This window comes from Pollachius pollachius, assembly GCF_949987615.1.
Source record: "Pollachius pollachius genome assembly, chromosome: 3".
In the NCBI taxonomy this organism is placed as follows: Eukaryota; Metazoa; Chordata; class Actinopteri; order Gadiformes; family Gadidae; genus Pollachius; species Pollachius pollachius.
The window spans coordinates 7,944,650-7,957,765 of NC_136936.1; the positions used below are offsets into that span (position 1 = coordinate 7,944,650).

The 13,116-nt window shown below is 48.9% G+C and overlaps 1 protein-coding gene across 3 annotated transcripts in view; it reads left to right on the forward strand.

Moving 5' to 3' along the window:
* slc8a2b (solute carrier family 8 member 2b) overlaps nucleotides 1-12,281 on the forward strand; it is a gene marked incomplete at its 3' end in the record, with an annotated part of 29,483 nt that extends 17,202 nt beyond the window's left edge. The window contains exons 8-14 of one of the 3 annotated variants that reach the window (XM_079733673.1): nucleotides 231-604; nucleotides 3,167-3,270; nucleotides 4,546-4,563; nucleotides 7,320-7,441; nucleotides 9,540-9,654; nucleotides 11,064-11,327; nucleotides 11,905-12,281. In XM_079733673.1, coding sequence (XP_079589799.1) covers nucleotides 231-604; nucleotides 3,167-3,270; nucleotides 4,546-4,563; nucleotides 7,320-7,441; nucleotides 9,540-9,654; nucleotides 11,064-11,327; nucleotides 11,905-12,281 — 1,374 coding nt within the window. Of the gene's footprint in view, nucleotides 1-230; nucleotides 605-3,166; nucleotides 3,275-4,545; nucleotides 4,564-7,251; nucleotides 7,442-9,539; nucleotides 9,655-11,063; nucleotides 11,328-11,904 lie in introns of all 3 variants that reach the window. The other 2 variants (XM_079733671.1, XM_079733672.1) reach the window with 2 other exon arrangements.
* Nucleotides 12,282-13,116: the final 835 nt, after the last annotated feature.

The window sequence follows — 13,116 nt, forward strand, 5'->3', positions numbered from 1 at the left end:
CCTCCACCCTGTTCTCCACCTCCACCCTGCCGCCCTCCACCTCCACCCTGCCCTCCTCCACCTCCACCCTTCCCCCTCCACCTCCACCCTGCCCTCCTCCACCTCCACCCTGCCCTCCTCCACCTCCACCCTGCCCTCCTCCACCTCCACCCTGCCCTCCTCCACCTCCACCCCTGCCCTCCTCCACCTCCAACGTGCCCTCCTCCACCTCCACCCTGCCCCCCTCACAGGTGGGCATCATCGACGACGACATCTTCGAGGAGGACGAGCACTTCTTCGTGCGGCTCCTCAACCTGCGCGTGGGCGACGCCCAGGGCATGTTCGAGAGCGACGAGGCCGGCGCCGCGCCCAAGGGCCGGCTGGTGGAGCCACTGGTCGCCACGGTGACCATCCTGGACGACGACCACGCCGGCATCTTCACCTTCAGCGACCGCCTGGTGCGCGTCAGCGAGAGCGTGGGCACCATGGAGGTGACGGTGGTGCGCAACTCGGGCGCCCGCGGCACCGTCATCCTGCCCTACCACACGGAGGCCGGCACGGCCAAGGACGGCGAGGACTACGAGGACGCCCGCGGCGAGCTGGAGTTCAACAACGACCAGACCACGTGAGTCTGGCATGGGGGGGGGGGGGTTGCTCGAATGCCTCGTTTCTGCCGGGCACTGCCGTAAGGGATGGTACGGTGCTGCTTTACGCTAAAGCTGGCTGGCGTTCCCACCGCCGGCAGTACCCTTGTGGTAGGGCCGCACCGTACCGCACCGAACCCGACGCACCGCTGGGGGGGAACCAGGCATTAGTAACGAGGTACCGTCAAGCAGGGTTCCAACCGTCCCAGGGAAAAGGTTGAACCATCAACGTTGTTGGTTTGGATGTTGGAGCACTATTTCTGGATCCAATGGTCCTGATGGTTTTCGTTTTCTGGGGTGAATTTGGTGGGGGGGGGGAGTTGAGTCGGAGCAGTGCTTCACATGGTTACATGGTCCTGCTTGGTGGACACGCCTTGTTTTGGGGGTTCGCTCCCTCTCTCTCTCTGTCCCTCCCTCTTTCTCTCTAAATTCGATAACCAAGATTAAAAGGTTTATCGTGCCTTGAAAATTTTATGCATTTACATTGCCAGAGCGCACAAAGAAAAATCAAAAACTAAATAGTCCAAAATACATTAGAATAAATCGGAATCTCTCTCTCTCTCTCTCCTCCGTCTCTCTCTCTCTCCCCAGCTGCTTAAGAATTGCAGTGCTCACTCTAGCCCAATGCCATTATGGTCCTCTCTCCCTCCTTCTCTCTCCCTCCCTCTCTCCCTCCCTCTCTCTGTCCCTGCCGCTCTCCCATGTTTGTAACACATCGAGTGTTGATGGATCACATGTCCAGTCATATTTCTTCAATGCCTTCAGACCCTCTCCCTCTCTCCCTCTCTCCCTCTCTCCCTCTCTTCCTCTCTCCCACTCCTGTCCCTTCTCCGTTCGGTTCGGTGGTTCTCTGGAAGGGGCCTGGCTCTCCATCCCTCATCTCTTTTCTCTCTATCCCCAGCTGTGCCTCCATTGTTCTTCATTCATCTGTCTTAGTTTTTTCAGGTTTACATCTCCACATGTATTTACTCTCTCTCTCTCTCTCTCTCTCTCTCTCTCTCTCTCTCACTCAGTCTCTCTCTCTCTTTGAAATCTCTTTGACCTCTCTCTCTTTGATCTCTCTCTTTCTCTCCCTTTCTATCTCTGCCTCTCACAAATAAACTAAATGTATCATCCTCTTACGTTAATATATATTTATTTAACTTATTTCTTGCCAGACCGTGTTCTGTTTTGTTATTTTCTCCATTCATGTTCCTTCCATCCTGTCTCTCTTTCTCCATCCCTCCAATGTGTGTGTGTGTGTGTGCAATATTTCGTTTTTTCTCCCAGTTTCATACAGCTGTAGCCTGAGGTTATCCCCTCAAACTCCAATTTGCAAATGCCTATCAGTGTCTCAGTTCCTTGGTTCCTCGTTGCTCATTATTCAAAGACCAGAATGCCTCTGGATGTAATTGTATAGACCATAAACCAATCAGTGCAACCAAAAGTGTGATGAGGAAAAATTCTACTTTTACCAATTCAGGAAGTACGACACCCATCCCTTCTTATCCAGCTCTTCCATCTCTAAACCTCGACCCAATCCATCCCCCCCCCCCCCCCCCCCATCTTGCTCAATCCTCCCTTTACCCTCCGCCCACTCCCCTCTCGCTAGGATGAGAAACCACAGACAGGGGTCTTATGGCTGTCTGTCACTCAGACAGAAATAGATCCAGGTAAGTCCAAGCGGTGTTGAAACCTTCAGACCAAACGTCCCAGTGACCCAGGAGGATGTGCCGTGTTCCTTTTAGTCTCGGAGGTCGACCTGAACTAAGACTCCTACTGTGGTCTGATGCTGTGCAGCTCCTCTAAGAAGGACTCCAATCGAAATGTCTCGCCCTGCTAATTATATCTCTGAGGCATCTGTTTAAACTATAATTGGCCACCATCCATTGTGGTGTGTCATTTTATCGCTCTCACTTCGCCTCTGCGTCACCATATTTCACTCCGCCCATATGCCCGCGTTATCCAAATTTGTTCTTTTATTTATTATATCTCTATTCTCTCTCCCTTCATCTCTCCTCGACTTTATCTCCCTCCATTCCTCCCTCTGTATCTCCTAACCTATCCCCCCCTCTCCCTCCATTGCTCCCTCTCTTTTCCGGTGTCTCTGCCTCTCTCCATCCTCGCTCTCTTCCTCCACCTCTCAATGACTCTCCTTCTTCACGTCAATTATTGATTATTCTACTTCCTGTCCCTGCCCAGCTGCTTCATGCCCTGATTCTTTCAGCAGCTGCTGTTGATCAATATGTTTGTGTTTATATATGTGTGGGATCTTTGAGTGTTTGTTTGTTTGTGTGTGTGTGTGTGTGTTTTTGTGTGTGTTTTTGTGTGTGTGTGTGTGTTTTTGTGTGTGTTTTTGTGTGTGTGTGTGTGTGTGTGGGAAGACATTATGAACTGCAGCAGGAGGGTCTATTACATTACCAGTTGATAAAGTACCTTTCCAAGATATGTGTGTGCAAGTGTCTGCATGTGTGTTGTGCACGTGTAAAATAATGTGTGTGAGTTCATTTCTGTTTTTTGGTGTGTGTGTGCCTGTGTGTGTGTGTGTGTGTGTGTGTGTACAGTCAGACCATCCTGTTGAGGATCATTGATGATGAGGAGTATGAGAAACACGAGAACTTCTTCATCGTCCTGGAGGAGCCACGCTGGCTCAAGAGAGGAATCTCAGGTCAGTGGCACACTTCTACTACACACACACACACAAACACAGATCACACACATGCGCGCACACACAGGCAAACACACAAAGATCACGCACACACACACATACACACACACCGCTGCATTTTATTGCTGCTCTTTCATTAAATATATATTTTCTATTGTGTCAACATTTTCTTGAATAAAAGCTTCTGCTGAATGACCTAAATCACTTCAGTCAGTAAATAAATACAGAGTAAACACCAGACGCTAAATCTCTTGTTCATAAAACCCACCGCATTCAACTCCTCTTCCTCCTGTTTCATATGTTGTATGAAATCTGTGGTCCACCGCCATTATGCTTCCGCTTCTCTGTGTCTTCATGACATAACATGAGATTAAATACATGGACGTGACGCATAACGCATCTCATACCGTATCTCTTCTAATCTGCCTGGGCTAGAGGATCTATGGCCACAGAGCCGTATTAGAAGCAAGCACTCTAGCAGTCTCTCTCTGAAACTCTATGACCCGCTGTGCAAAGGGAGTTCTGCAGTGGTCAGATCAAGGACTAGCCGCTCAGACTCTGACCCGACAACGGCCCGTAGAGAAGAGATCCTTTTAGAGAGAGGACAGGGGAATCGGGATTAGACTCCCCTGGTGATAACATCCACCACGACACACATTCCTAACAATGTGCACTCACACACACACACACACACACATGCACACACACACACACACACACACACACACAAGCTCACACACACACTCACACTCACACTCACAGACGCGCACACACATAAACACACACACACACACACAAACTCACACACACACTCACACTCACACTCAAAGACGCGCACACACACACACACACACACAAACTCACACACACACACTCACACTCACAGACGCGCACACACTCACACTCACAGACGCGCACACACACACACACAATCACACACACACAGACACACACACATGGGAATACAATGATGGGTATAGGAAAGTGAGTTATATTTACTGGTTACAAAGCCACAAAGTCTACTTCTTTGTCTTCAACTTGCCAAGAAACAGAGAGAACCCCCCCAAAAATAACCATATATATATATATCCTGTGTTTGTTTCTTTGTTGTGTGTTCGTTTGTGTCATAATAACTACTAATGTCTTCTGTCAGTTCTGTTACTCACTCCTGTTTTTAATCTCTCCTCTGTCCTCCCCATTCTCCTCCCTCCTTTTCTTCCTCTTCATCTTTCCATCTCATCGTCTCTCTCCTCATCTTCCTCCTCCTGGTTACAGCTCTGCTGCTCAACCAAGGTAAGATCATCTCAGTGTTATGAAGCCCACAGCAGTCCAGCCAACCCAAATCTACCCCAGATATGCCTCCCGGTGAAGGGTGTGAAAACCCTGCCATGTTATAGATCCAGCCGAGTAAACAAAGTCTCTTGGTACACTACGGCAAATAGAACCATTAAAGGTTCAATGCATCTAATCCCTGCCTAATTTGTGCTCTAAAACGAAGCCCCTGGTTGTCACTCCAGGATCATAAAGCGAAGTCCTTGCCATGTTTTGGCTCAAGCCCTGCACTTAACCAGTGGTGTTCCCTCATTAGCTGTTAGCTCTGGGTCATGCTGATGGTCTGATCCACATTATGGCTGGAAAACACCCCAACTATGACTCCACGGAGGTGGGCTGATTGCTTGGCCTTCACATGTTCACATGTTGGAATGATGTGTGTCGGTGTTGATGTCTACAAAAGCGTTCATACAACTAACAGTTCTTAACATGGATTTTTACCCAACAGTTCGTTCTACATACCTTTTTCTTTCTATTTCTTTCTCCATATTGATAATAATGTGTAGTTTTACATTCCTTGGTTTTACTGAAACAGCACACTGGAGCTGTAATTGGCTGCTGCTTATAGCCACTGGCGGATCATGTTGTTTGTCTGGGTTTGTGTTTGTGCGTGTTTGTGCTTGTTTGTGTATTTGTGTGTGTGTGTTTTTGTTTTTGTTCATTGTGTGTTTGTTTGTGTGTGTTTGTGTGTTTGTTTCTGTCTGTGTGTGTGTGTGTTTGTGTGTTTGTGTGTGTGTGTGCGTGTGCGTGTGTATACTTGTTTAGAGAGTGAGATCAAAAGCCATGCATTGAGCTCCGCCCTTGCTAATGCCCGTTTGCCTCATTATGCAGTTCTCCATGTGCTACAACACGTGTTATAGCCCCCCGATAGCTTAGCTTGCGGGAGTTACTTCACATTTGGATCAGGGCCCAGGCTGCCCGCTTGAACCTCATACAGGACACCGACGGACAGGAGTTAAAGGCTTAAATACACCCCCCACCACATAGCCCAGATAAACACACACAGTTTTACTGGCCTTAATGTATTTACGGGGCCTTTATTACAAGATAAACCAGAGCTTTTTGGTTTATGGTTAAAGGGGAAACCCCTGCTGTGTAGTGGACTGGTCTGAATGTCAATAGGATTGTTAGAAGGCTCAGATGACGGTAGGGGGTAAGGAACATTTTCAAGAAGGTGAAAAAGTGATACATTATTTGTGTAGATGGAGATCCCTGCTGGCCCCAGCTGCGGATAGTTAAGAAGAGACCGCTTGTGGATACTGAAGTGTGTAGGAGAGCATCGTAGCATGTATCACGGCAGGGCTGGACAGGGAAGAAGTGACTGTTGGTGAATAGTGTGGAGAGAAGAGCATCTTACTATTTTAGAGTATGTTTGTGTTTATTTGTGTGCTTTCATGTGTGGTATGTCTCACAGCAGTTTGGCACAAATTTTCAGTATTCAAAAAAGGCTGAAAATGTTCTTGTGTGGGCAAGTTTTTGTGTCAATCGGTTTTTGTGTGTGTATCTATGTGTTTGTGTGTATGTCTGTTTGTTGTGTTAACCTGTGTTTGTGTCTGTGTGTGTGTGTGTGTGTGTGATATTAGTACAGTAAGTGACTAAAAATCCTTCTTAATGCTGGATGCTTAGCAATAAGAGTCCTCTTTGAGGTGAAGGGAAGCTTTCATGCCCTACTGCTCTTTACAGCCACCATTACACACACACAGACACAGACACACACACACACACGCACACACACGCACGCACGCACACACACACACACACACACACACACACACACACACATGCACACGCTCACATACAGAATCATACATACACACACATACACTCGCAAAGCTTGCAAGATCATTCTCCAATGCCTACACTCCTAATCACACCCCACTTCATGCAAACAAACAAAACACAAACAATCCTTTGTGCAAATGTATGTCTGCAAGCACACACTGTGCGCACATATACACACAGACAGAAATACATGAATGATCTAATGCACACAAATGACACAGTGGGAAATAAAATGCTGACTCGTCCTGAATTATTCATAAAGTTATGACTTATAGATTGGTGCCGCAATGTGCTACAGTTCCCACTTCGATCTCTTAAGACCGCTGCTCTTTATTTAATATCTCCCTTAACCTCTCCTCCCTCTCTCCCCTTTTCTCCTGCTCTGTCGACCTCCCTCCACATCTGACCTCCTCTCTTCTCCCTCCTCCCTCCTCACCCCACTCCCCTCTCCCTCCCCCTCTCCCTCCTCCCCTCTCCCCTCTCCCTCCTCCCCCCTCCCCTCTCCCTCCTCCCTCCTCCCCCTCCCCCCTCCCTCCTCCCCTCTCCCTCCTCCCCTCTCCCTCCTCCCACCTCTCCCTCTTCCCTCCTCTCCCCCCTCTCCCTCCTCCCCTCTCCCCTCTCCCTCCTCCCTTCTCTCCCCTCTCCCTCCTCCCTCCTCCCTCCTCCCCCCTCTCCCTCCTCTCCCCTCTCCCTCCTCCCTCCTCTCCCCTCTCCCCCCTCCCTCCTCCCTCCTCCCCTCTCCCCTCTCCCTCCTCCCCCCTCTCCCCCCTCCCTCCTCCCTCCTCCCTCCTCTCCCCTCTCCCTCCTCCCTCCTCTCCCCTCTCCCCCCTCCCTCCTCCCTCCTCCCCTCTCCCTCCTCCCTCCTCTCCCCTCTCCCCCCTCCCTCCTCCCTCCTCCCCTCTCCCCTCTCCCACCTCCCTCCTCCCTCCTCCCAGATGACGACGGCCAGATGAGTGCGGAGGAGGAGGAGGCCCGCAGGATAGCTGAGATGGGGAAGCCCATCCTGGGGGAGCACAGCCGCCTGGAGGTGGTCATCGAGGAGTCCTACGAGTTCAAGGTAGCCAATCACGCGGTTGCATTTGGCCACCAATCAACCAATCAATGACCACCATACGTTATCCTCTTGCATTGACCTCTTGGCCAATTCCCTGGGGTGGAGAGTGCTCCAGTCTGGGGAGATACAGAAGGGTGGAAGGTGGATCATCCATCAGCCCCATTGATCGGCCTCGTCGCTTTAGCTTTAGTGTGAAGAGCCCGTTCAATAGGTGCTACAGCGCTGTCCATCCCCCTTTCGCCCTGGTGCGTGCTGTATATATATATATATATATATATAGTAGAGCTCTGTGCCATATGTATATATATAGCCCAGAGCTCTGCTTTGTATGGGCTTTAAGTGAGGCAAGGCGGTCCTACTCCGGATGTACTGTTACCATCCCTGCGTTATGAACGCACCACCGCTATTTCCTCTGTGAACCAAGGCGGCCGCAGCCCACTTTCACAGCCCAGCTGGAATGTGGATTTGAATAATTCAAATCCACGACGAGTGCTTGATATGTCAGCTCATTCTGCCAGGCAGCGGTCTGGCTGTTGAGGCACGTACACGCTTCTTCCTCCTCCTCCTCCTCCTCCTCCTCCTCCTTCCTGGAGCCAAACACGGTCTAAATCTAATTGGAGGAATATCTGATACATGGGTAAACACTGAGGGAAACGCATCGCAAGCCCTGTCCACACGATGCCTGTCAATGTGTAAACATGTTAGTTCAGCCTCTGTTTCGGCCTTATGAACGCGCTGAGCCTGGGAAAAAGGACGCCAACTGCTCCAGATCTTCCCCAAAGGCTGAAGTGGGGAGTGTTTTAAATATGGCTCCGTAATGATGAAAGATTGGCGTCGTTTGCAGTTGAATTTTAGTCTGCGGAGGATGATGAGAGATTCATTACAGCGCATGGTTTCTGTGATGCTTGCATGCATTGTGAATGAAGCCTTTTTCATTTTCATATTTGGATTGCTGGATTTACTCTAAACCCGACCGTTAAGTCCCATACTTAACGAGAGTGCAGACAGAAGATTCAGTACAAGGCAAATATTGACTCCAATTACATTCTGGTTCCTGTAAACTGACAAATAATCATTTTCAGCTATTGAACCAAGTCGAAAAGAAACAGGGCAAGCAAACATGGCCAAAGTTTGGTGATGAGAGAAAGCAAGATACCCAAACACTAAATACTAATCACACTGGCTCCCCTGGAGCCCCTGCTCTACCCATTGCCTCCCTTAGGATCTTGACCTATGACCCAACCGCAGGTATAAAAATGCCTCTGTACCTCGTGATATATAGCGCTAGAAGAAATAACCATAGAGATTATTGGAGTTATGCATTGAAATCAATCCCAAAGAAGAGAATGTCTGAGCCTGAGCTTATAGGGCACTAATCGTAAGCGGGGAGGCCATACGTTTGTGTTGACTGAAACTCCATAACACAGGAGGCCATTTTCATGTCCAGAGATTCATTTCCTCATCTTTATTCCTACCTTATTTATGTGAGTTATTAAAGATGGAATTGATTCAGCGGACCAGTAAAGGGCAGACGAGCAGGGTTGCTAGGTATCATTCGGCGGGCTGATTATATATGCTTCACCTGCAGATTTTGTTTTTGTATTATTTTTTTTGGTTTGCCCACGTTTCGTTCTATAATTTGCTCGGTGCGTATGACACTGTGTGCTCTTCCTGTCCTTTACCTGGTTACACATTTCCGCAAAGGAATTGTGATCGACTGAAATCATTTCAAATCAATTCAAATATAGTATAAATAATACAACCAGATGTGTGTTTACTAGCATGTATAACCTTTCGGATCACCAAACTTGGCTGGCCATCCTCATTCCCAAAAACAAAATATGCAAATATTAAGGTATATCAGCAAAAATATTGTGTTATTATTATATCCCTTGATATGATGATGATTTCATCAGAAACATCATCCACATCTGTGTGTGAGACACTCTGTGTGTGGATGATTACGACACGGGAGAGTCCATCTAGCTCCCAAACAATCCACAAATACTCTGTTGACCCAGGACTTATAATGAGGATCCGCCAGCCTTCCTGCCTTCTGATTGGTTGCTAACCATGAGTTTCCTTGGCTTCTGGTTGGCAGAGCACTGTGGACAAGCTCATTAAGAAGACCAACCTGGCGCTCGTGATCGGCACACACTCCTGGAGAGAGCAGTTCGTGGAGGCGGTTACCGTGAGCGCCGGTGAGGACGCTGTGTGTGTGTGTGTGTGTGTGTGTGTGTGTGTGTGTGTATGTGTGTGTGTTTGACAGCTTGTGGATGTGCGTGTTTGAAAGTGTTTGTACGCGTGTGTGTGTGTATGGGTGTTTGACAGTTCGTGTGTGTGTGTGTGTCTTTGAAAGCGTGTGCATGTGTGTGTGTATGTGTTTGTGTGCACCGATGTGTGTGAGAGAAAAGGTAGGAAACTGTATTTAGCAGTTGACATTTTTTTGTGGCCGTCAAAGAAGAATAGCCAGTTGTAACAAAGTCTAAATGTTAATTTATGCGTGATATTTTCACCTGCATGCGTGAAATTGAAATTCCAGCCACTGGCTGATAAATGTCATTTAATGACACCACCTTTAATTGGTCAAGTAATCAGTAAGTAATCACACACTTGAACATACACACAATTGGAAACACACAAAACCACCCACACACATATATATGCGCTATCCATATCCATTAAAGAGCCTCACGCTGGTATTCAGACTTATTTGGCCGGATCTAGTGGTACCCTTTAAGCAAGTTAGACGGTCGACTCTTGATTAAGTTCACTGCACTTCCATCGCGCTGATGACGCTGCTATGGAGGACTCATAAAAGGAACACAAGCCAAAGTCACGTACAAATTTTTTAATAATCTGATAACAACAATGTTAAGACTCAAGTAAAACTGAGAACCTGTTTGGTAAACTGAGCTTGGAACCACTATGTGTTTGGAATATAAACCACATATTCATAAAGTTTTTTTGAAATGCGGATTTAAAATGTAGACCTGTGATGAGAATGCAAAAAGGTAAATTCAAATACAAACGGTTTTTGAATGGGTAAATACCGCCATCTATTGGAGGGTATTATTCATTACAGTTAAGAGACATTAAATGAGCGCTTCGACACAAAACAAACTGCCTCCAGCGTCGTGGTTGTCCATTAGTTATCAAAGAAGGATGACATCAGCTCAGTGGTTAATTAGCTTGCTATGCAAATAGTTGTTATTCTAATATTTTTCGGGGATCGCAGTGTCAATTTGGTTAATTAAACAGTACTTATGTTCTGTTCTGTATGTGTCTCGTCGGCAAGCTCAGTATTACGTTAATACTTTAATTTAATACGTCTAATACTTACTCCCTGCCAAAGTGAATAATTTGGAGTGTTGCATTGTACATTTTCAAGCAGTTAATATACTTGGAGATTTCTATATCATGGCATTCTTTGGATACAATTTGATTGTACTTGCTTTTGACCATGCTTTTGTGTATGAGTACCATTTCTATTATAGTGATACCATATGGATCTATATATAACTACTACCTGAATCTTTGGCCTTCTCTCCTACCACCCCTCTCTATCGCTCTCCTCCCCTTTGTCCCTCTCTCTCTCCCCCATCTTCCGCCGTCTCCCTCCCAGGCGACGAGGACGACGACGAGGAGCGCCTGCCCTCCTGCCTGGACTACGTCATGCACTTCATCACCGTGTTCTGGAAGGTGCTGTTCGCCTGCGTGCCGCCCACCGAGTACTGGAACGGCTGGGCGTGCTTCTGCGTGTCCATCTCCGTCATCGGCCTGCTGACCGCCGTCATCGGGGACCTGGCGTCCCACTTCGGCTGCACCGTGGGCCTCCGAGACTCGGTCACCGCCGTGGTGTTCGTGGCCCTGGGAACCTCCATCCCGGGTGAGCCCCGACCCTTACCCCCCTGTGGTGACTCTCCTCCGCCTGGTCCGGCTGTTCAGAAGCCAGTTCCTGCAGCCCTTAGTGGCTCAGTATTGATCGTATGCTGTTGTTCCCCTAACCCTAAAGGCTTAGTTATGGTTCCACGTTGACGCAACACAATGACCACAGTCGTGGACCTGATTTGGTTCCGCATCGGGTTTACGTTAGCGGAGCTATCACAGCCCTTGCTGCTGCGTCGCCTCGACGCAAGGTCAACCCCCTTTGCGTAAACCTTTCCGTAAACCCCTTTGCGATGCGTCGACGTGGAACCATAACTAACCCTTAACCCTAACTCCAACCCTACCACTCACCTGTTAGTCACAATGTATAAAGCATCCGCCACAGGACTGAGCCCGAATGCCTCGTCTGGTCTGTCTGCCTCACATGTTAGATAAGACAGTACTTTATTGATCCCAGACGGGAACTTGGGGAGCATCAGATATTTATAGGATGTACGTCGCACTCATGAATGAAGGGTCTGCATGGTCGGCTCCTGTAACCCCCTCACCTCTCCCTACCGGCCCCCCCCCCCCACCAGACACCTTCGCCAGCAAGGTGGCTGCCACGCAGGACCAGCACGCCGACGCGTCCGTGGGCAACGTGACGGGCAGCAACGCGGTCAACGTGTTCCTGGGCATCGGCGTGGCGTGGTCGGTAGCCGCCATCTACTGGGCCTCCAAGGGCATGGAGTTCCGTGTGGACCCGGGCTCGCTGGCCTTCTCCGTCACGCTCTTCACCGTCTTCGCCTTCTTCACCATGGGCGTGCTGCTGTTCCGGCGCCGGCCCTCCATCGGCGGAGAGCTGGGCGGGCCCCGCAGCTCGCGCATCGCCACCAGCTTGCTGTTCCTGGGCCTCTGGTTCCTCTACATCTTCTTCTCCAGCCTGGAGGCCTACTGCCACATCAAGGGCTTCTGAGGGGAGGGAGAGAGGGGGGAGAGAGAGAGAGGAGGGGAGAGGAGTGAAGAGAGAGAGAGAGAGAGAGAGAGAGAGGGAGAGAGGGAGAGAGGAATGGAGAGAGAGAGGGAGAGAGAGGAGGGGAGAGAGAGAGAGGGTGAGTGGGAGAGAGGAGTGGAGAGAGAGAGGGAGAGAGAGGAGTGGAGAGAGAGAGGGAGTGAGAGGAGGGGAGAGAGAGATGCAGAGAGAGGAGTGGAGAGAGAGAGAGGGAGAGAGAGGAGGGGAGAGAGAGATGCAGAGAGAGGAGTGGAGAGAGAGAGGGAAGAGGGAGAGAGGAAAGGGGGAGAGAAGAATGTAGGGAGAGCGGGGAAGAGGGAGAGAGTAATGCAGAGAGGGCAAGAGAGAGGGAAAGGGAGTTAAACAGCCACATATCATCCACGCTCATCCCCATTGTTCAGTGTAGCCCAGGGAACAGTTGCTACGGTTAATGGTGTTCACGCTCCGTCGCGCCCCCTGTGCACTGGGACCATGCAGACACGCAGACTTTACACACACACACACACCACTGTTATCTTACTTTTTTCTATTTTTAATGTATTTCGAGATATTTTTTTTTAAAGTTTTAGTGTGAAATATCCCCATCCTGCTCTTCTTATCACAGGTGTTCTGTCCCCCATTAATTTAGCCATGCCCACCTAGTGAAATGACCCAGGTCTTAGTCCACTGGAGCGAGGTCAGGAGAAAGGGCCACCCCTGCCTACCATTTACCTTACTTTAATTGGAACAAATCAGTCCTGTGTTTCCATTTCAGTTTAGTTCCATATTTCTCTGCAAACTCAGTGTCCGACATTATTTC